This window comes from Borostomias antarcticus (genome assembly GCF_949987555.1).
Source record: "Borostomias antarcticus genome assembly, chromosome: 1".
In the NCBI taxonomy this organism is placed as follows: Eukaryota; Metazoa; Chordata; class Actinopteri; order Stomiiformes; family Stomiidae; genus Borostomias; species Borostomias antarcticus.
In genome coordinates this window covers 31654490-31678597 of record NC_140234.1, presented here as the reverse complement: position 1 = coordinate 31678597, position 24108 = coordinate 31654490, and the positions used below count along the sequence as shown (strand labels likewise).

Below are 24108 nucleotides of genomic sequence, written 5' to 3'. Positions count from 1 at the left end.
GTTAGATAAAATAAAACTTAATTTTGGCAAACTTCAATTATCAATAACAACTCTGTTATACTCTCCCCTCCTGAATTCGGCAAAATACATAGAACACTTGAAAGAACCATACCCAAAATAGTCAGGTCACACACAGGAATTGAACAAACATTGCTCAACAATGTACTGTCAAGCCACAAGGCCGTTCAATAAGAACTCATGAGGGAAAATGCAGGCCTTGTCACTAACCCTTCAATGATGACATAAATGTGCCAGCTTACACATTCTATACAATTCACAAAAGTCACTCTTAAAAGAGGACCCCTAGACCGCCCCAAGACCCAAAATAAAGAAAAGAAAACCTGACCCTACCCCTGGGTCTGACTTCTAATTGGCTGTTTTGATGTTGAACAATGAACTAGCCCATGTGCTTAACGTATGAGTTTGCATGCTCAAAAGCTTCTGATTGCTCATAGTTTGAATAAGCCTGTTAACAGGTTTAACCACGCGGCCTGCTCTGGATACTACTGTGCCAAAGCCGTTGTGAACGTGGCTAGGCTCAAGTGAGGCTCTGTGTGTAGTGTGTGGATCAGAGTCTGTTCCACTTCAAGCCATGCTGATGGTATCCGAAGGACAGACCGTGGTCTTGTCAGCGGCTGTTTGACTGGCATCCTCTTCAGCCACTTCACTCCCATCCTGTTCATGGTCAGGACTCTCTTCATGTGGAAGGGTGGGCGGGTTGCTACCCACTGCCAAAAGACTCACAGGGATCTGAGAAACCCAGTGCTGAGTCCGAGTTGACCCGTCTATCTCCCCCTCAGAGGTCAGAGACTGCACACCAGAGACGTCATTTCCATCCGAACCACCAGCACTGAAGTCTGTGGAGACACTGTCAGCGTCACCCTGTGGCAGGGGCGGTAGAAAGTTCACACACAGCAGCAGGTTGCGATGGACCACTTTTGTCTGACCAGAGACAGGATTACGGATCTGGAAGGTGTGGGTCTTTGGGTTGCTCTCCACGACAGTGTACACGTCTTCCCATCTGTCCACTCACTTCCTCTGTCCTCTCTCTCCCTTGTCTGCCAGAAGAACCCTGTCACCTGACTTGATCGGTGCACCCTTGATTCTCCTGTTATATATCTCAGCTTGCTGTCTCTGTTCACTGCTGGCATTTTTCTCCGCAAAGGCCATGGCCTCCTTAAGGTCTTTCATCAGGCTTTCTACAGTACTCTCCAGTACATTAGATAGAAGGGTGGAAACCCAGTCGTTTCATGTGGAATGCCATTATACATGAACGTCAAGGTGTGCAGCATCTGTGGCCATGCCTGTTTCGCTTGCGGAGGGAGTGTTCTGATCATGCTCCCCAGAGTTCGATCGAAACGCTCAGTTGTACCATTCCCCATGGGGTGGTAAGCTGTGGTGCGTGACTTCTTCACGCAGGAGATCTGAAACAGGGCTGCTAGCAACTCACTCTCAAAATTGACACCCTGATGAGAGTGAATCCTCTCAGGGAAACCGTAGACACAAAAGTAGCTGTCCCACAACTTCCTGGCTACTTGCTTAGCGGCCTGATCTGGACAGTGGAAAGCATGAGCAAGCTTGGTGAAGTGATTTGTGATCACCAGCACATCAACAGGCCTGTTCTTGGAGTCTTCAGCCGTCCAGAAATCTATACAGACCAGCTGGGCGGCGCTCTCGAGTGGTGCTCAACCCTCCGGCTCGGGTGTTTTACTCATGACGCATCTACCACAACACTTGACATGGTTCCTCACATCACGTTCCATAGAACTCCAGTAGAACCTCTGCTTGATGAGATTGAGTGTTCTCTCCTGGCCTTGGTGACCCGCATCGTCATGACATCCATGCAGGGTGTCCTCCCGCAGACATTCGGGCACAACGAACTGATGCCGTTTCTTTCCAGCGACTGGGTCCTTTGACACTTGATATATATAAGTTCATCCTCCAACACTAGCTTATCCCACTGCTTCAATAGCTTCAGGGCATTGAGCGGCACACTAGATCTCTCCCGTCTGGAAGGTCGGTGGTGGCGTTCGACGTAGGAGAGCACATGGGCGAGCTCGACATCAGCTTGCTGTCTGGCCCCAAGGACCTGTTTTGGGATAGATGGTAGTGCAGTTTGGCCTATGTCAGTGACACTCTGAACATGGCTCACCAAGGCTGTGGCTCTGACCCTAGCAGCAGCATCCCAGGTGACGTGACTGTCAAAGATGGCAGAGACTTCAGCACTGGACACTGAGCTGAAGTGGGGTGGAGTTGTGGAAGCACACCCACTTTTCCTGGTCTTCTGAGCGCACTGACGAACATTGGACGACCTGAAGGCATCTTGAACCTCAACACCTGACAGTTTTACTGATTCATACAGCAGACCCTTATATGGCTCTTGAAGGAGACGCTCCCCTAGCTTCGACCTGCAAAGGGCTCTCTGCTGAGCACATCAGCGACAATGTTCTTCAGACCAGGGACATACTTAAGGTCGAAGTCATACGCTGCCAGCTGCGCCACCCAGCGCTGTTCACAGGCATCCAGCTTCGGTTTGGTCAGGATGTGGGTGAGGGAGTTGTGATCAGTCCATGCAGTGAAGGCATGTCCCTTTAGCCAATGGCTGAACTTCTCACAAACTGCCCACTTAAGTGCCAGGAATTCAAGACAATGCGCTGGATAGTTGCTCTGAGCCTTGCTCAATGACTTACTGGCAAATGCTATAGGGCGTGCTCTATCTTCTCCTGAAGCCACCTGAGAAAGCACAGCACCGAAGCCATCAGTAGATGCATCAGTGGATAAGACAAAGGGTCTGGAGAAGTCCAGATGGGCCAAGACAACATTAGCCAACAGAGCATCCTTGAGGCTTTCCATGGACCTTTCACACTCAGGGGTCCAGTCTGCTGCGGTAAGCTTCTGGTACCTGTTCTCACGCCTCTGCCTGTCCCCATGACCTTTCCTCCTCTTCTTCTCTTTAGGCCCTGTTGTCAACTGGAACAGAGGCTTAGCCATCGTGGAGCAATTTTGGATAAAACGTTGATACCACATCACTAAGCCAAGGAATGACTGAATCTTCCTGGGGTTAGGAGCCCGGCCTTCAGGAAACATTAGGTCTGCTTTCGTTACGTTAGCAATGGCCTCAACTTTAGCTGGGTCTGTGGACACACCGCTGCTGTCTATGACATGACCAAGAAAGTGGACAGAGCGTTGGAGGAGGTGGCACTTCTTCGGTGCAAGTTTGAGGTTGTGCGCACGCAATCGCACAAGCACCATCTCCAGCCGTCGCAGGGCCTCCTGTTCATTTGGCGCAAAGACCATCAAGTCATCGAGGTAGCAGAGTATAGACAGGAAGTTCTGATCCCCGAAGATACTCATCATCATGCGCATGAAACTGGCCAGGCTGTTGCTGAGACCTTGGGGGAGGCGATTGTATTCATGCAGACCAACAGGTGAGGAGAAGGCAGTGAACTTCTTATCCTCGTGGAGAGGGATGTTGTAAAATCCTGAGGTGAGATCCATCGTGCTGAACAGTGCATTACCCCCCAGGGCAGTGAGGCAGTCAGCCTGGTGTGGGAGAGGATGAGTGTCTTTCACCGTTTGGGCGTTCAGCCAGCGAAAATCAGTACAGATTCTCAGGTCACCATTTTTCTTCCACACCAGGACAAGTGGTGATGCAAATTCACTTGTAGACTTCCTAATGATGCCCTTTTCCTCCATTTCACTCAACACAACACGCAGCTTCTGGAAGTGAACTGGCGGGACGGGTCTGTAGGGCAGACGGAACTGCTTTTCATCCACCAGATGAATCCTATGAACGAAGCCCTTCGCCTCACCGCAGTCAAGTTTGTCTCTTGAGAAAACACCATTAGAGTATTCCAAGGTGAGTCTGCACATTTCCCCCTTTCACTTGTCAGGCACCTCACACGAGTCAAGGTCCAAGTCACCCAGTCCATGTTGTCTCAGTCTCTCAGATGTCAGTCTTCTTTGCAGGCAGCTGTGTGGACCGTTCAGAAGAGATGTGCTGCTGGTTAGACTTAACACATGTACTGTCTGCTGGCACCACATCTTCCAGGGCTATACATGGATACACAACAGCTAGCTTGGCATTCCTACGTAATGTTACAGGTCTGTCAGTGGGGTTTATGATCTTCATAGGGACCCATCCATCACCCCACAGCGGAGTCACGACATGGCCAACCAGGATATTACGAGGGATGGAGCAAGACGTAGTGTGTTCAACCAACACCGTACAGCCAGGGTGTCCACGTGACTTCTCAGGAAGCTTACCCCAAACCAGGTGCTCATGGCCAGGTAACAGGGTGATGGCTCGGTTGAGCTTCACAGTCCCAACGACGTCAGGAATTTCCTCACCTTTCCACCGATCGACACCAGCGAGCATGGCGAGAAACTCGTCACGCCCTCCATCATCAGGGCTGCCTGGCTCCGAGACCATCTCCCAGTATCTCTCTGACTCCTTGAATCTGTGAGTGAGGTATTTAAGTACATTGGTTCCGATAATAAGGTCATCCTCTTGACTCGGAACAACCAGAGTGGGAACCACCACATTACATCCATATATTTCGAGGCTCAACTCACACACTCCCTTTGGATAGACTCTCTTCCCCCCACATCCGACTAAAATTACATCAGTACTTTGTTGCAGATCACAGTCTAGCGAGCCAGCAGCAACAAGCATTTTCTCTACATTTTCACTCACAGTACACGCCATAGAGCCTGTGTCCAGCATAGCCTTCACTGTGATATACCCATTAACAACAACTGGGGTATAAAACAAGCTATCACTACCACATACACGCTGCGTGTTCTGAACTATGACTTGAGAATCACTGGGTAACCCTTCACTGACCGCTTCATATAATGACTGTAAATCTGGTGTGCTACCGAGGGAGTTTACACTAGAGCCCCCCCTCCAAATGTGCATAGAATGTGAAATGGTGGAGTGGCCATGCTGATGACATATTTCACATTCCCTTAGCCCTGTGGCCCTCCCTCTCTGCTGCGGATGAGGCCTACCTTGGCTGTGAGTGGCAGTAGCTCGTTAGGGCAGTGTGCACAGGATCTGACCCAACACATCAGCCATTCTATCCATGCTCTTCTGCAATGAGGCAGTCTCACCACTCCCTTGAGGACGCTGCATGGTCTGTTTGCATGTCTGCAACACGGATGGGACCGGATCACACGCCGCCCCTGACTGTATGTCGTCACTCACCATAGCAACGGCCTGTCTGGACTGGTTGCCGAATGAGTGCTTACTGGGACCGGACTTCAGCTCCCGCTGATACTTGTCGATTCTCTCCTGTACCTCTTTCGCTGTCCAACTGCCAACAAGCTTGCTCTTAAACACAATGCACAGAGATGGGTCAGGGCAGTTGACCAACCATGTGGTTGACCAATGAGCAGTCCTCCAGTACGGTGTGTCCTGTTCATATACAGTATGGGGACATTTTAATAGGACTTTGTTTGGAATAACAATCCATTTGCTGAGCATAATAAAAGGATGGTATAGATTTATAGATGACATTTTTGAGCATATATAAAAGGATGGTATAAATTTATAGATGACATTTTCTGAGCATATGTATCACTTAATGGATAGAGGATATAATAAAACGGTCTTGGACAAATTTTTTGAGAAAGCAAAAAGGACCATACAGCAAAACCTGCTGAACCCTAAGCCAAAAGAAAAGGGTTAACCCTTTATGGCATGTGTGTTGACTTCCAGTCCCATTTCAAAAGATCTGAAAGCTGGTATAAATAGACACTGGCACATACAGTACTGAGATCAGATCCAAACGTTGCTCATGCGTTTGAAGACATAATAAGATTCACCCACAAAAGGTCTAAGAACCTCAGGGATAGTTTGGTGAAAACATACGTGGGTGAAGACCACCCTGCACACTTCCTGTCTGCCCCACCCAATGGAGATTTCAGGTGTAGCAACTGTGTGAGCTGCAATGCAATGATTTAGATGTATTCTACCACCCTCATACAGGAGAGTACCAGATAATTAGTGAACATAGTAAGAGTGCTATGGAGAATAACGATCAGAAGTCACCCATTCCCAGACATTTTAATGTGTGTAAACATGAGGTGAGTGCACTGAGGTTTCTGGGGATTGAAGTGGTGAAGTCTCCATCTAGAGGAGGAGATAAACACCTTGATTAACACACTAAAACTGTTCGACACAGGAACAGCTTTGTCCCCTCGGCCATCAGCCTTATCAACAAGGCTCCTCTCTGACTCTCTCCCCTGCAATTGTTGCACTAAATTGACTACTGCACTGACTCTTGTGTAGTCCAATTGCACTGCTATTTTTTGCACTATGTTGGTATCACTGCACTTAACGAGTCCGGTGATGCACTGTCCTGTGCTGTCCTGTGCTGTCCTGTGCTGTCCTGTCCTTGCACTTGTCCATTGTTGTTTTGTTGTAAGCACCACGATGCCGAAAAACATTCCTATGTATGTAAAGTACAATGGCAATAAATTAATTCTGATTCTGATTCTTAAAAAAGAGAAAGGGTGGATTTTTTTATTGAATACTTTCTTCCCAAAAACACTAAATGAAGAATTGGATCTGGGTTTTTTATGAAGAAGAGGATGTGATGGTAACACTGATACACTACATGTAAGCCATGAATATGGAATATGAGTTGTTTGTTGTTTTTTTAATTTATGTAAATTCAGAGATTATATTAATTTAGAATGGTCTATAAGTGGTCTATAAGGAAACTCACATGTATATTTAGTTGAGATTGCGTGTATTTTGGAAATGGACATTGGGCCATTCAAGATTCTTCTTCTTCTTCTTCTTGAATTTGAACTTCCTAAGAGCAGTCTTAAGACTAAGTCTCTGTCAGATTTATGAATGTGTTGGTAAAGCGCAGAATGGTTGGCAGCGGTGGCGTCTGGCGGGTCCTGGCACCGGGGTGTATGCCAGAGCCAGCGAAGCGCTGTACATACAGAGCCGCTTCACATTTTTTGCATGCCCTGATTATTCTTTGGCAGCTGTCTTTTCCTAATGATAATGCTGTTGATGATGATCCTAATGATAATACTGTTGTTTCCTTAATTGAAAGCATGTGCCCGTTTACTGTACCTACACTCCTAGGTTGCCTACTTACGACTGCTCTTCAGCACTCTAGATTCTGTTCTTAGCTACAAACAAATTCCAAAGGCCAAAACATTGGCGAATGCTAACCTGATGCGCTAGATGGTTTGTTTCACATAACCATCCTGGAAATCTCCGTTGGGAATTCTCCATTGGCAGGTGATTGGATGAACCACCTGTCTATCACCGTCTGTCACACGCTAACTTCAACCACTCCTCACTGTCATCACACCTAAACCCGCCCAGCGCAGCCGTTTGTATTTCAAATTCTTCAGAACTAACGCTGATTGGCGAGATAATTTTCTAATCTGGCACAAATGGATCTCTATGGAGACTATCCAGACTGACTACTGATGGAGATATGAGCTTCAGGAGAGAGACCTACAGTATGGGAGTGGGCTAAAACAGATTAGACTTGGGCACAAACAGGTGGTATGCAGGAGACAAAACATCTGGCTGCATTAACAATACGATAGATAGATAGATAGATAGATAGATAGATAGATAGATAGATAGATAGATAGATAGATAGATAGATAGATAGATAGATAGATAGATAGATAGATAGATAGATAGATAGATAGATAGATAGATAGATAGATAGATAGATAGATAGAGATGGATGGATAGATAGATAGATAGATAGATAGATAGATAGATAGATAGATAGATAGATAGATAGATAGATAGATAGATAGATAGATAGATAGATAGATAGATAGATAGATAGATAGATAGATACTTTGAAGATTAAATGAAAACATTTTGTGCGTGCACACATTGGTTCGTTCCTGTGTTCCTTCACACTCTTCCTTACTATGGCTGGCATCAGAGCAGGGGATGAAAGGACCGGATCTCAGGTCAATCCAGAAGATGTCTCACCTCACTGAGTCATGTCAGTATCAGCATTTGTTCACACACTTCTTTTCTGTACAGGTCTTATGGTATATATATATATATATATATATATATATATATATATATATATATACTGTATATATATTTAAGCAATAAGACACGAGAGGGAGCGCTTTCCCGTGGTGTATTGGCATGGCTGTGGTTCGGTCGCAGCACGTAGCACGACTTCGAGTGTCTTATTGCTTTTATACAACAGCACTGCACTGTTGTTAATTTTATTTTGGAAAAAGACGGGTTTATAGTGTTCAGTCTTGCTTAAATATGTTGTTCCAGACCTCCGCGATACAAAATAGTTCCCTATTGCTATACCGTTGCTTAGCAACTATAGCCCAGCTGGATTTACAGTAGAACTAAACATCCTTAATGAACGCGGCTAGATGAATTAACTTTGATTACGATTGCTAGGCAATGTGAGTACGCTACGAGCGATAGGGAGTAGGAATACATTTGGTGATTAACCCAGTGCCTTAACTAAGGTTTTAAGGCACTGCTTGGAATGCGTCTTAGCCAATCACAATGCGTGGTCGGAACTAGCTGTTGTATAAATGTATGTAGAGCGGCCGGCTGGGGATCGCAAGGTCCCCGGTTCGAGCCCAGTTGCCGGAGTGTGCCGAAGTGTCCTTGAGAAAGACACTGAACCCCAAAACCGCATGCTGCACTGTACTGTATAGTACTGTTGCCTCACAGCAAGAAGGTCTTCTGGCCTTTTGGTGCGGAGCATGTTCTCCCTGTGAAGAGCCCAATACGAAAAACATGCAGAAGAACAGATCGCTAACGCTGTCAGTCCCTGGCGAAGACGGACAGGAGCATTTGGTTGGCCCCCGGGAGCATCCCATACACACTGCCTACTGTCTGCTCCCGGCTGCCCTTTGGAGAAGCTCCAGCCATTGTGTGTGTGTGTGTGTGTGTGTGTGTGTGTGTGTGTGTGTGTGTGTGTGTGTGTGTGTGTGTGTGTGTGTGTGTGTGTGTGTGTTTTGCCGCCTACACCACGTGATGTGCGTGTGTCTCACCACATGACAAAAAAAGATGTTTGTTTCGTATATGGCGTTCCATTTAAGCCCTTGCTGGACTCTGATGGCATGAGAAGCACATGGTGTTCTTTCTAATGGAGGCCCATGTGATCCCGGAGCCCGGAGCCATGCCAGAGAGCGCAGGACATGAGACGTGGCCGAGGGCCACACAGATGGTCTCGCCCAGGGGAAGCATGCAGTAGAACATTCCAGAAAGACCCATTGGGAACAAACGGTGGACATGATCCTATGGAATATCCACTCTACTTTGCTTTGCTTAGAATTTTGCAATTGTGATTGCAAACGTGTAATGATATATTTTGATGTAGTAATAGAAAAAAAATAGTTAAGCAATATATTTTTTTCTTGAGTCTTGGATTAGGATATGAGCGACCAGTGAGAAAGTCCTGCACACTGCTATAAGTCAATAATCAATAGTAAATAACCCTCGGACACAAGGCACATGTCTGTTATTAAGAGGAGCAGGTTAATGACTGGCGTGTCCTCTCTCGGGGTCCACAAGGACTCTTATTAGCAGATGGAACTCACGGTGGCTGTGAGGGGTGAATGGGAGGCTGAGCGTAGCTACAGTATATTGATCCCCCTCAAGGCCACTCACACCCAACAAAGGTCCCTCAGAGAGGTCACACAACCTCATCAACCAGGGGTTAAACATCATAATTCACCTGAAGGTGAATGATTAACTCAAATTTGTGTGTGTGTGTGTGTTATGAACTATATTGTGAGTGTTCCTCTGGGGAGTGATTTCAGTCATGTTGTACCTATTAGGGGTGTAACGATACACTCAGCTTACGATACGATACACCATATAGGATTCACAATATATATACGATATATTATACAGTAATAATATTTTTAACGTGATTAATTTTTAACAACTTTTTAACAAATCATGAATTTAATGATGAATATAGGACTAGAAAAATATGTGTTTATTCGAAAGACAAAATGAAAAACAATGGTGTTTTTTGTAATATTTTATAACTCGTGATATCAGAACATTAATTGAATTGACAAACAGTGATCTGCATTCTCTTGTCTTTTTCAGTGCTTTGTTTGAACAGATGGTGTGAGTTCGTAGGTGATAGTGGCTCATTTGCAGTCAGTCATTTAATAATAATAATAATAATAATAATAATGATAGTGACAATTACATTGACAATAATAATAATAATAATAATAATATATCGAATTTGTATAGCACTTTTCCCAAAGTACCCAAAGTCATTTTATATAAGAAAAAAGAAAGAAGATATGGCAGACATCGGGTTCCACCCCTAGTATCTCTACATGGTGAGAACATGGGTCATCTGGTTCCACCCCTAGTATCTATCCATGGTGAGAATGTGGGTCATCTGGTTCCACTTCTAGTGTCTCTACATGGTGAGAATGTAGGTCATCTGGTTCCACCCCTAGTATCTATCCATGGTGAGAATGTGGGTCATCTGGTTCCACTTCTAGTGTCTCTACATGGTGAGAATGTAGGTCATCTGGTTCCACCCCTAGTATCTATCCATGGTGAGAATGTGGGTCATCTGGTTCCACTTCTAGTGTCTCTACATGGTGAGAATGTAGGTCATCTGGTTCCACCCCTAGTATCTATCCATGGTGAGAATGTGGGTCATCTGGTTCCACCCCTAGTATCTCTACATGGTGAGAACGTAGGTCATCTGGTTCCACCTCTAGTATCTATCCATGGTGAGAACATGGGTCATCTGGTTCCACCCCTAGTCTCTATCCATGGTGAGAACGTGGGTCATCTGGTTCCACCCCTAGTCTCTATCCATGGTGAGACCGTGGGTTCTCTGTGCGTTGCAGGTACTGTGCAGCAGCAGTGTTCTGGCCTCGGCGGAGTCGTGGCGGAGGAACCAGAAGGCCCTGTGTCGGCTGGGACTGCTGGACGACCACGCCGCCTGCAGCGGCGCCGCGGTGAGTAGCAGCTGACCGGCCGCCTCCCTCCGGGCCAGAGGCCTGGACCCAGCTGATAGGTCTGCTCCTGACTCGCTGAACCAGGATACAGCTGCACTCTCAGACTGTTCATGCGAGGGCTTACAGTATGTGTGTGTGTACTGTACCTCTGAGACCGCTGGCCTGGCCAGATGAGCCAATCTGAATGTTGTTAGAATGAACAAATGGGTAAATGTGTGGTACTGTATCAAGGTTTATAAGTGGTGTGGCTACTATTTATGGAAAACCGATTTGATGAACATGCCTCGTTGTGTTGTGTTGGGTTTAAAATGTAATTTACCAAGGTAATTTCCTCTATTGTGGCACAAGGGCTGCCCAGCTAAGGATTTGTGTTCTTCTTGTCATTACTTTGTGCCAACTAGAAACCATAGGCATCACTCAGGATGTCTGCCCTGGCCACGGCCGCTCAGATCAGGCCTCATGCCTGGTTCTGCTTTTACACAAAGCATCAGAATCTTCCGGTTGTCATTTCTCTCTCCATAGTCCCTGAATCAGACAATACAGTAACAGGGTAGACACAGGAGACAGTACAGTAACAGGGTAGACACAGGCTCTAGACAATACAGTAACAGGGTAGACACAGACCCTAGACAGTACAGTAACAGTATAGACAAATGCCCTAGACAGTACAGTAACAGGGTAGACACAGGAGACAGTACAGTAACAGGGTAGACACATGCCCTAGACAGTACAGTAACAGGGTAGACACAGGAGACAGTACAGTAGCAGGGTAGACACAGGCCCTAGACAGTACAGTAACAGGGTAGACACAGGAGACAGTACAGTAACAGGGTAGACACAGGCCCTAGACAGTACAGTAACAGGGTAGACACGGGCTCTAGACAGTACAGTAACAGGGTAGACACAGGCCCTAGATAGTACCTTAACAGGGTAGACACGGTCCCTAGACAGTACAGTAACAGGGTAGACACGGGCCCTAGACAGTACAGTAACAGGGTAGACACAGGCCCTAGACAGTACTGTAACAGGGTAGACACAGGCCCTAGACAGTACAGTAACAGGGTAGACACGGTCCCTAGACAGTACAGTAACAGGGTAGACACGGTCCCTAGACAGTACAGTAACAGGGTAGACACGGGCCCTAGACAGTACAGTAACAGGGTAGACACAGGCCCTGCTGATGTGTTGAATACATACTGACCAGCTTCTAGGTTTGTTTGCAGTACCCTCCCTGAAAGTGAGGTGATGCTGATGTTCAGTGAGGAAATTCTGATTATCGTGACAACTTTACTGCTCATAGTTACACAGTACAGTACAGTATTATATGGAAGTTCTCAACAGAATTGTTTATAGTGCTCTATGATTAGTTACATTTAGTGGTACATGTAGGAGGTGATGTCTGTTCTTAGTGACATTGATTTCACATTGATATTCTTTATTCCATGACACAATATCTTAATCAATGATAATGTATGCATGTAAACATAGTCATTGAGGCGATGTACACGATCAGCCACAACATTAAAGTCACTGACAGGTGAGATGAATAACGTTGGTTATCCCATAACAATGGCACCTGTCAAGGGGGGGGGGGTGTATTAGGCAGCAAGTGAAATGAAGTGCAGTTCTTGAAATCAATGTGTTAGAAGCAGGACAAATGGGCAAGCGTGAGGATCTGAGAGACTTTTACAAGGGCCAGATTGTGATGGCTAGGCGACTGGGTCAGAGCATCTCCACACGGACTAGTGGGGTGGTGGGGGGCGGGGTACAGGTCTGGTGGTGGTGGGGGGGCAACCGGAAGGACAGACATCGAAGCGTTTCACATTCCACCAGTTTTAGATGTTGTCACTTTTAAACAGTCACTCATGTTTTAATGCTTGACCTATCAGCACAGTGTTATATAGCTGTGATAGTCACACTGAATATCATGTTTCATTCCACAAATTGAGAGACCAGTAAACAACACTGCTCCCTCAACCTCTCCTCTCTGTAGCAGCACAGTGGCGTAGTCCATCAACTCAACACGTCTAGTGCAAATTAAAATCTGCCATGCTTATTCTCCCATCATTGTGCTAGCTGAACAATTATTATCAGTAGCAGTATGAGGGATTATAATGACAATATATAAGAAGAGAGGAAGCGTAAAAATCTATAGAAATGTTCTGGAAACAGCCGGTTGAATCGTTATCGACTTGAGTGAGCTATAAAAAAAGGGGGCATTGTCAAATTGTGTTGTGTGAAAAAACATTTTCAGTTTTCTCTACCACAGAAACACTGTGATATTATGTGACCACATCTGTGGTTTATTAGCCAGGTCACCCAGCCGCAGCTCCCCTCAGACCGGACCCTCCAGCCCTCAGACCCTCCTCCCCTCAGACCCTCCTCCCCTCAGACCCTCCTCCCCTCAGACCCTCTTCCCCTCAGACCCTCCTCCCCTCAGACCCTCTTCCCCTCGGACCCTCTAGCCCTCAGACCCTCCAGCCCTCAGACCCTCCTCCCCTCAGACCCTCCTCCCCTCTTCCCCTCAGACCCTCCTCCCCTTCAGCCCTCAGACCCTCCTCCCCTCAGACCCTCCTCCCCTCAGACCCTCTTCCCCTCAGACCCTCCTCCCCTCAGACCCTCCTCCCCTCAGACCCTTTTCCCCTCAGACCCTCCTCCCCTCAGACCCTCTTCCCCTCAGACCCTCCTCCCCTCAGACCCTCCTCCCCTCAGACCCTTTTCCCCTCAGACCCTCCTCCCCTCAGACCCTCCTCCCCTCAGACCCTCCTCCCCTCAGACCCTCCTCCCCTCAGACCGTCCAGCCCTCAGACCCTCCAGCCCCCCAGCTCACCAAACTGCAAACCCACCTCCCCACGGCTACGCCTCGATATCCTGTCCATGAAAATCACAAACAGGATTGGTGACAAAGCACAGCCCTGGTGGAGGGTTTCGGAAAGGAAAATGACTTACTGCCGAGGACACGGCCACAGCTCTCGCTCTGGATGTACAGGGATTGGATGGCCCTAAGTAGGGACCCTCTCACCCCATACTCCCGCATAACCCTCCACAAGACCTCTCGAGGGACCCGGTCGTAAGACCTATCTCTCCCGCTAACCTCTGCTGCTATCTGCCAAGATAATCAAAGATAACAGCCTCCACTATCTAAGATAACAGCCTCCACTATCCAAGATAACAGCCTCCACTACCCAAGATAACAGCCTCCACTATCCAAAATAACAGCCTCCACTATCCATGATAACAGCCTCCACTATCCAAGATAACAGCCTCCACTATCCAAGATAACAGCCTCAACTAACCAAGATAACAGCCTCCACTATCCAAGATAACAGCCTCCACTATCCAAGATACAGTAACAGCCTCCACTATCCAAGATAACAGCCTCAACTATCCAAGATAACAGCCTCAACTATCCAAGATAACAGCCTCCACTACCCAAGATAACAGCCTCCACTATCCAAAATAACAGCCTCCACTATCCATGATAACAGCCTCCACTATCCAAGATAACAGCCTCCACTATCCAAGATAACAGCCTCCACTATCCAAGATAACAGCCTCCACTATCCAAGATAACAGCCTCAACTATCCAAGATAACAGCCTCCACCATCCAAGATAACAGCCTCAACTATCCAAGATAACAGCCTCAACTATCCAAGATAACAGCCTCAACTACCCAAGATAACAGCCTCAACTATCCAAGATAACAGCCTCAACTACCCAAGATAACAGCCTCAACTATCCAAGATAACAGCCTCAACTATCCAAGATAACAGCCTCCACTATCATAGATAACAGCCTCCACTATCCAAGATAACAGCCTCCACTATCCAAGATAACAGCCTCCAATGTCCAAGATAACAGCCTCCACTATCCAAGATAACAGCCTCAACTATCCAAGATAACAGCCTCCACTATCCAAGATAACAGCCTCCACTATACAAGATAACAGCCTCCACTATCCAAGATAACAGCCTCAACTATCCAAGATAACAGCCTCCACTATCCAAGATAACAGTCTCCACTATCCAAGATAACAGCCTCCACTATCCAGGCTGCTGTTCCTCCAGCGAGGAGGAAGGTGGTAGATGAATAGCCAATGGCTGTGAAGTAGGACAGCATGTAAGGCGTGTTGCGAAGCACCATTAGGTTGTATGATCAGTGTAGAAAGCCGCTGGGCTGAATGCGTGTGTGAGGGGTGGACCGTTGCATGTGTGCAGCTGACTCGCTCGTTTGGAGATGTTCAGTCCAAGCCAGCGAGCAGCAACGTGGTCTCAGCAGGGTGAGAGCGTCTCCATCAGAACGGAAAGCTTCTGTGATGGAACACAGGTTTCTGATGGTTGATGCTAGAATGGATCGTCCGGAGGGAGGGGGGGAGGGGACGCCATATGGCCGTATGTAAATATGCTGAGACGTCACTGGCATGGTCTGTGGTCTGTAGCCTGTGGTCTATAGTCTGTGGTCTGTAGCCTGTGGTTTATAGTCTGTGGTCTGTAGCCTGTGGCTCCAGCAGCCGAGTGAGCTCTGGCATCAGTGCACTTGCATCAAACACCATGAATTGTTTTACACATCTGAAGCACGTAGTTATTCTGCAATTACACACCCAGTATTATTCTTTTGGACGTAGATCTTTTTTCACGATTGAGCTACAGTAGCAAAAGCAGATTGGTATGTAAAGAGGCAATTCCTGGATTTGCATAATCCCTTCACTTATGATGGCGTGGGATAGTCCTATTCATATGGAAATGTTCTAGCTAGTGGGTCTAGGCTCAGGTCTTCTTAAAGTTTGTCTAAACACAACCTGTGTGTGTGTGTGCCTGTGTGCGTGTGTGTGCGCGCGTGTGTGCCTGTGTGTTTGTATTAGTAATCTCCCATCAGTTCCAGCACTACAGACACTCTAGTCTACACACTCCTCCTTCCCTCTTCCTGTTTTAAATCCTCCATTCGTCCCCAGACTAAAACACTTGGGAGGGAGAGCGTAGCTCAGCCCTCATGTCATCCAGACGCAGAGAGAGGCCTGTGTGAGGAAGCCCAGGGTAAACATGCCATCTGCCGCAGAGGAACTGACCGGCTGCAGGACACAGTTCAACTGCTACACAGCTGCAGGGTCTGTGGTGTGCTACATTACATCAGCGTCTCCCTTCCATTTACTTCAGCTACTGCATGTTACATAACAGCTAATAAGCTGCTCTCTGTCTGTTGGCCTGTCTCTCTGTCTGCCCGTCTCTCTGTCTGCCTGTCTCTCTGTCTGCCCATCTCTCTGTCTGCCTGTCTCTCTGTCTGCCTGTCTTTCTGCCTGCCTGTCTCTCTGTCTGCCTGTCTCTCTGCCTACCTGTCTCTCTGTCCAGACTCCTGGACACCGTCGGCCTGACAGCGTTCATGTTTGGCTTGGCTATCCGCAGGGGTCCCGGACAGACCGTGACCGGGCCGGATGTTTAATTCATTTACGTTTTGGATAATTTTAACATGAAATACTGATCCGAGCCGCCAGCCAATAGAAATACTGCTCAGAATAGAACCCGGCCCTCAGCGTTCCAGCTTCCTACAACAGACTAACCAATTACTAAGTGCTCCAACGGGCATCAGAACTAGTCTATTATTGTATGACTTATACTACTGGTGGATACATCACTGACACATAGTTTACCTGGATGTTGTTTGCTGGAAGTATCAAATCACACAGTTGACACCTGTGAGCTTACAGATGCTACACAGGTACAAGCTAAACTGGGAGTTTCTAGGAGTTGGTGGGAGGACTGTGACAACACGGTTTGATCAAGAAAAATCAAGAATCTCATTCTGAGTTACTTTCTTACCCCTTTAGTTTCGTTGTTTGAAAATTTGGAACAGACCAGCAACTGTTTTCCAAGAAAATGTCATTCACAAACATGCTGGGAGGCTGGACCAGTGGCACAAATTGATATGAAACACACTGTAGTCGCTTGAAAAATTATTTGGTCTAATTAGGTTTCCTGGGACTAAGTGAGCAACTTAAAATCTAGAATTATAGAGATGTTCTGTGTACAGTCAGACGAGAGGGTTCAGATGTGAGGGTTCAGATGTGAGGGGTTGGATGTGAGGGGTCAGATGTGAGAGGTCAGATGTGAGGTGTTAGGTAGGTATGAGGGGTCAGATGTGAGGGGTCAGATGTGAGAGGTCAGATGTGAGGTGTTAGGCAGGTATGAGGGGTCAGATGTGAGGGGTCAGGCAAAGGTGTTGGTATGGGAGGAGAGCTTTTGAGAGTCCAGTGGGTCTATGTGTGTCAGGGGCAGTGGTTCAGTATTGTGTCCAGTGGGTCTATGTGGGTCAGGGGCAGTGGTTCAGTATCGTGTCCAGTGGGTCTATGTGGGTCAGGGGCAGTGGTTCAGTATCGTGTCCAGTGGGTCTATGTGGGTCAGGGGCAGTGGTTCAGTATCGTGTCCAGTGGGTCTATGTGGGTCAGGGGCAGTGGTTCAGTATCGTGTCCAGTGGGTCTATGTGGGTCAGGGGCAGTGGTTCTACCTGACAGGCAGCTGGCAGTCCCAGACGGGTGGGCATCATCGGCATGACAGCCCACCTCAGGACTGTTACACAACCTCCGCAAGAGCAGACTACCAGCTCTGAGACTGACTGGGCCAGATTACATAACCCACAAGGGAACAGAGAGGACACAGGAAGAGCAACTGGGTGTGTGTGATAATGGGGTGATGAGAAGAGAGGGATGATGTATGTAACCGGAAAAGTGGGAGAAAAGGTGTTGGTGTGTGAGGAGAGCTTTTGAAAGGAAATTATTATTCCCCCGAACACGGTGAAGTGTGCCTCACAGCAGGTGGCGCTGTTAATGGGCGCGTCAGGAAGCAGCGCTCATCGTTTTTTGCCATCAGGGAGGAAGAGCAGGGACTTTTTCACAGGAGGTGTGGGAAATAATCAATACATAAAATAAAACATTCCTGAAAGATTGAATTGGGCATTGTGACCAGTAATCTTCAGAAATGTTCATATGGAATTGAGTGTCTCTGCTTCCCATGTCATTTGTTTTATATACCTTTGTTTTTAGTGATATTATGATGATTGGATACTTTATGTGATCTGTTGGTGTTTTTATGCTGGGGACTGTGGATGGAAAGTAGCCTTGTGTTAAATCCATCATCTTTACTCCTTTCATGTTTTGATGTTGAATTGCATCCAACTCATGTTAATGTGTTCATTAATTTGCACTGTCCCATCCAAATAAACACAAAAAGTAAAGTATGTTATGATTTCAAAATTACATTACATAAAATAACATTTAAATACAATTTAAATTAAAGTTTATAATTAAAGTTATAAATAAATGTTAATTTTGCTACTATTCAGTCGAGATCACTTTAGTCAAAATTGACCCATTTATTTTGCATGCAGCAAATACAGCATATGAAATTTTGGCAGTGTGCTCTGTTCGGGGCCCCCCTGCCTTCCACAGCACATGGAAAGCGTGATAGTAGGAGGAGGCGAAATCTAGATGTTCCCCCCACTCTGGGCCAGCTTGGCCCAGAGTGCCGGAAGAGGGAACGGCATCGATTTAGCCCCCTGCCATAACTGACAGTCAGCTGGTAGGTTGCGTCATTACGGGGTATGACTGATTAGCCTCTGCCGATTAGCCCGGCGTTGACGTCCGTGCCTCATTTGAAGTTGCGTCGGAGACTTCATTCTATCACCGATTGAGGTAACACAATGAAAGTCTTTCCATTTGCATCTGGGAGAGTTCTGAGAACTGGTGTCTGTGGTGACATTCCCGGCAAGCAAGCCTTTAGTGAATCCTCCAAACCACATTCTCCCTCAAAACCTGTGTCCCCCACGAACGGGACCGAAAATATTAAGTTGTTGTCTATCAGGTTTGTGTGTGACAAGAATTTTTGATTATCGAATTAAGGCTTACATTTAGTTGTTGCAAAAAAAGTTAGCTAAATGTTACGATGTAGCTAAATGTTACACAAGTAAGTAAAGCGAAGTAAAGCTAACAAAGACATCAGCACTGTCAACATGTTTTAATCCAGGGTGCAAATTGCTGGGAGGGATTCATTTCTATCGTCGGTGGGGATACATTTTATCCCACCACCATTAAATTGAATACATGGATTTCTCAAAATCGCCCAATTCCGTCAATATAGATCAACATGCTCCTGGCCAGTCTCATCGGAGACTGTATACAGCCAGGAGGCTGTATTTTGATAATGCCTTCATCAATAGAATGTTTTACGAAAATCTCCCCAAAAAAGGTAATGCCAATCATGGGAACTGTCAGTGGAAATCGTTCTAATAAGGGCGAGGGAGGCAATAGAAAAGGCCATTGACAGCAGTGCAACACTCTGGAGGAAGAGTAACGGGAAAAAATAAAAGCCTTTGTGGGTGCGAAACAAAATGCATTAAATTCAGATAGTAATATTTCCTCACATCTTTCTGTAAGCCTACAAATGAATTTCATAACGTGCTGACAGCCACTGCTACACTTCATGTCATTATTTGGCTCTCTAGGACGAGCCCTGGTGACTAGGGGACAGAGATTTGCCTATTTTCAGAGCTGCAGGCCATCATCACCCCCTGCCTGCCTGTTGGAGGGGTAATGTGTTTCTCCTTGCATGGGAAGGACAGGGTAATGCTTCTCCCCTCTGGCGCTGTGTTCCTTCCACCCCCTCTCCTTCCCCTGTGTCCCTCTTCCTCTCCCCTCTCGCGCTGTGTCCCCCCCCCCCCCCTCTCCTTCCCCTGTGTCCCTCTTCATCTCCCCTCTGGCGCTGTGTCTCTCCCCCCCCCCCTCTCCTTCCCCCGTGTCCCTCTTCATCTCCCCTCTGGCGCTGTGTCCCCCCCCCCCTCTCCTTCCCCCGTGTCCCTCTTTATCTCCCCTCTGGCGCTGTGTCCCCCCCCCCCCCCTCCTTCCCCAGTGTCCCTCTTCATCTCCCCTCTGGCGCTGTGTTCCCCCCCCCCCTCTCCTTCCCCCGTCTCCCTCTTCATCTCCCCTCTGGCGCTGTGTTCCTCCCCCCCCCTCTCCTTCCCCCGTGTCCCTCTTAATCTCCCCTCTGGCGCTGTGTTCCTCCCACCCCCTCTCCTTCCCCCGTGTCCCTCTTCATCTCCAGCAAAGGGTCACCTCTTTTAGCAACACAAAATAGCAGCAAGCTGCATTCAAGATGAAAGCTCATTAGTTTGATGACCACCATGGTATTCATGCCGTTCTATAAGGCGTGGTTTGAATAGAGGGCTGTCATTACACAGCAAAGCCCGGAGTGTCTAACACAGCCAGCAGGGTGAATACACCTCACACCTCGGTTCACAGCACTGAGGAACTGGACTGTGAAGTAATAGGAGGCGAACACTGAGGACCTGTGGAGGCAATGGAGAATGCTCTCTTTAATGAACGAGAAAGTTTCTTCAGTGTCTATAATAAAGACCCTCAGTGTCTGAGGTGGTGACCTTCTCCTTGAACTGAAGCCGAAGAGGAAGGACACTTATCAGGTCTGTCCTGGACACGGCGCATGGTATTAACACTATTTTGTGCCGTCCAGTCATCAGTAGAAATGGACGCTGCACGATGGGACAAGATACAAACCAACAATACCAGGTCAGCCTCCCCCCCTTCTCTGTCTTCTCTGGTTTCATTCGTGATGAAGCAAGGAACGAGGAATGACCCGAGCTTCATCGCCACAACCTCCAGCATCACACCACCTAAGGCAGACAGATTTTCAGTAAAAACAGCAAGACAGCATAGAACAGAGGTAGACAACACCCAACAGAAGGATGAGGCCAAAGGATTGGACTACCCTGAGAGGCAGTGTCCTCTTCATAAAAAGCCACACCTTCTGCAAAAGTGTAGAGCTTTTTGAAAAGAGCCCCTGGAGGAATGAACGTTTTTCCTTAGAGAAAGCTGTATATGTTTCCGTTGCTGCTCTTCAATCTTGCACCGAGCCAGGAACTGCAAGGCTGTCGTTCAGCGCTCTGAGTGTAACAGTGATAAGCACATTGCGGCCTTTCATGCAGGCCCAACACCCTGGGCAACGAAACAAGTCATTAGCCCCTCTGAACAGCAGAGGAGTCTCTCATCTCCAACCACCACCTCAGCTTGCACAGAGGTCTGTGGAGACAGCGCTAGGTCAACCAGAGAAGAAGGCGAGAGCATATGCCATTCAAGATGACCAAAGCAACAAGTCTTTGGCCAGATAAGTCTTCTTCCAGATGTTCAACATAACTGATGACACCTACCCTTACACACTCAGAACGTGTGAATGGTAAAATGGTAAATGGACTGCACTTATATAGCGCTTTTATCCAAAGCACTTTGCAATGGCCTCTCATTCATCCATTCACACATCAATGGCGGCAGCTGCCATGCAAGGTGCCAGCCTGCTCATTGGGAGCAATTTGGGGTTCAGTGTCTTGCCCAAGGACACTTTGACATATGTACAGGAGGAGGCGGGATTTGTACCACCGACCCTACGATCATTGGACGACCCGCTCTACCACTGAGCTACAGCCTGCAAGCCAACAAGCAAGTGGTTTCAGTGTGAAATCGTCTGACGCCCGTCTAGCGTGCCCTACACTGTTCAAGTGTGACCAGGGCGGAGATCCCCACACCAGCAGCTGCGAGGTACCATTCTGACCTGAAGTCCCTAGCCACTAAGATACCCCTACTTGACCCCAAGGCTGAGATTTTGCTTCTTTTGGAAGAGACATCATCCAAGCGCACAAGGTGCTAGAGCCACGTCCTGGGCCCCTACACGCTCCCTTCCCTTCGCAATGATTATCCCTGGGCTGGGTAATAGTTGGAGAGGGTCGCCTCGACGGGGCACACAAACTATCACCTGTGAACGCCTTCAGAACCAACACACTTGAGAATGGACAGGCACCCCAGCCTTCCCACCACAGAATTAATGTTTTGCCACAACAAAATTAATGTCAAGGAGAGATTCAGCCACTCCTGCCAGCCTCAGAATTCTTCTGCCTTGAAACAGGAACAACAATCCATGTCAATCGACATGGGGAGGGAGAGTCCATGGGAGAGTCAATTTTCTGCCATACAACGGATGACGGTCGGGTAGGAATTTCCCCTCATTTCCTTGGGCCGGGCTTGTGATCAGAGATAAAACATCAGAGATTGGCTATAACATCCAGAGAAGGACTTCTTTGAGACCAATAACCGTCTTGTTCTTGCTATTGTTCTAAGGCTATTCAAGTTCATTCTTGTTCATTTTGTATGTTATTAATTAGATCATTGTTATTTTTTTATTGTATTGCAGCGTAGGCTAATCCTTGTTTTTGGGATCCTAACAGCAGTTTTGCTTCCTTGTTTCTCATTGAAGTTTCTCTGTAATCCACAAATTATGATCCTATGTCATCATCACCAGTCAAGGTTATGATTTGAAATGTGTCGGATTTTCACTGGTTTGGCTTTGCAAGTCCTTCACGAGAGGAAGTAGGCTAGGCTACAGTAGGGTTAAAAAGAGCAACCCATCAAAGTTACGAAGAGAAGTACTGTAGCCTAGGCTATTCAGAAATATTGTGCACATACAGGAATTATGAACATATTTTTGTGATTCAAAGTACTCGGAATTAGCTCACTCATAAACAGCCAACTTACTCGAAAAACTCGGGCTTAGGGTAGGGGCGGATGTGCTTTTTTAGGCCTGATCTAAGCATCTAACTCAGATATATATAGTATATTTGAGAAGGGATTGAAGGGAACTCTTTTCCATGATATGCATCAGTGGTGTTGAGTTGGGGTCTCAGCAACTGAGGCCAGAGACAGGATAGGATCAGGAAGACGCTGTTGGCCTTGGCAATCCCATCACTGAGCAGTACCATTAGGATTCCGGCATGCGCCATTACTATTACTATTTCAGCTCTGACTCGTCACTACTGACAATCTTGGCATTAGACAACAGGAAACATTGTGCTGCTGTTATGTATAGATTAGTATTTAGTATGTTTCAGTGGAGTGTAGTCTGTAGGGTGAGGACTGACTAATCATGGGTCAAAGGTGGCGTGGCTACTTGGGGGCAATTAGGTGTCTTGATAAAAGTTTGGAGACACCGGCGATTGGAGGCCATTTTCATTCATTCGGAGCCCCAGGTATGTCAGCGCTCACCCCAGACCCCTAGCTAGGGAGAGTTCGCCAACACCGAGGGCAAGTGAGGCCTACTATCACGTCTTCTGCACTTCATGTAGGACCACTCAGGTTATATGTCGGTCTAGGAAGAGGTCGCGAGCCATAACTTAGCATAGTAGTGACCGACTATATAACAGCTGCCCTCTTTGTAGCCAGCTGCTTTTAAACAGACTATCTAGTATTGGTTTGGATAGAGATGCTTGTGACTGGTTTCAGGATTATCTGTCATCAAGGTGTCAGTGTGTGAAATCTGGGATCATTCAATCTGATTTCCAGTCTCTAGCTAAAGGTGTGCCCCAGGGATTGGTGTTGGGTCCTGCCCTTTTCACCATCTATATGTCTCTACACTATCTGGCTGTCATGTTCATTTACAGTATATGCTGATGATTCAGTCGTCTACTGTATTGTGGATACTGTTCAGGAAGCAATTGTTAACAGTGAGCACGTTTACATGCACACCAATAAACCGGTTATTACCGGATTTCTGGAGTTACCAGATTATTCAAGTGCTCATGTAAACGGAATAAACCACTAGCATTAGGCTGTTATCCGGTTTTTGATAAATCCGATAAACACAACTAGGTTTTTGGCCAATAATCCGTTATCTTCGGCGCATGTATACGATAATCAGATTTATTTTCGTTGTTTTACATCTGCGCATGTGCAAAACAGATAGTAAACGAGTTTTCGGTAGGAGTGGAGAAAATGACTTAGCGTATGGGAAACACTGGTAAATATGCAGCTCACTTTTAATGTACTACAAGAAAACTCTCACCAATCTTAAACTAGTCCTTAATCCTAGCAAATCTAAGTTTATGTTGTTCTCTAGAGACAGGACTTTTGATTATGATAGAGTCCACCTTTCAATTGCTAATGGCTTGCATATTGAGAGAGTCACGGAGTACAAATATCTTGGTTTGTGGTTGGATGATAAACTCTCTTTCAAGTTTCATGTAGTCTAGCCTCTAAAATGTGGCAGAAAATGGGCATCCTGTACAGAAACCGTTCTAGC

At 46.9% G+C, this 24108-nt stretch overlaps 1 protein-coding gene across 1 annotated transcript in view; it reads left to right on the top strand.

The window, feature by feature from the left end:
- sphkap (SPHK1 interactor, AKAP domain containing) overlaps positions 1-24108 on the top strand; it is a gene marked incomplete at both ends in the record, with an annotated part of 40767 nt that overhangs the window by 5029 nt on the left and 11630 nt on the right. The window contains one exon of the mRNA XM_084460242.1: positions 10876-10986. Within this exon, the coding sequence (XP_084316368.1) occupies positions 10876-10986 (111 nt within the window). The remainder of the gene's footprint in view (positions 1-10875; positions 10987-24108) is intronic.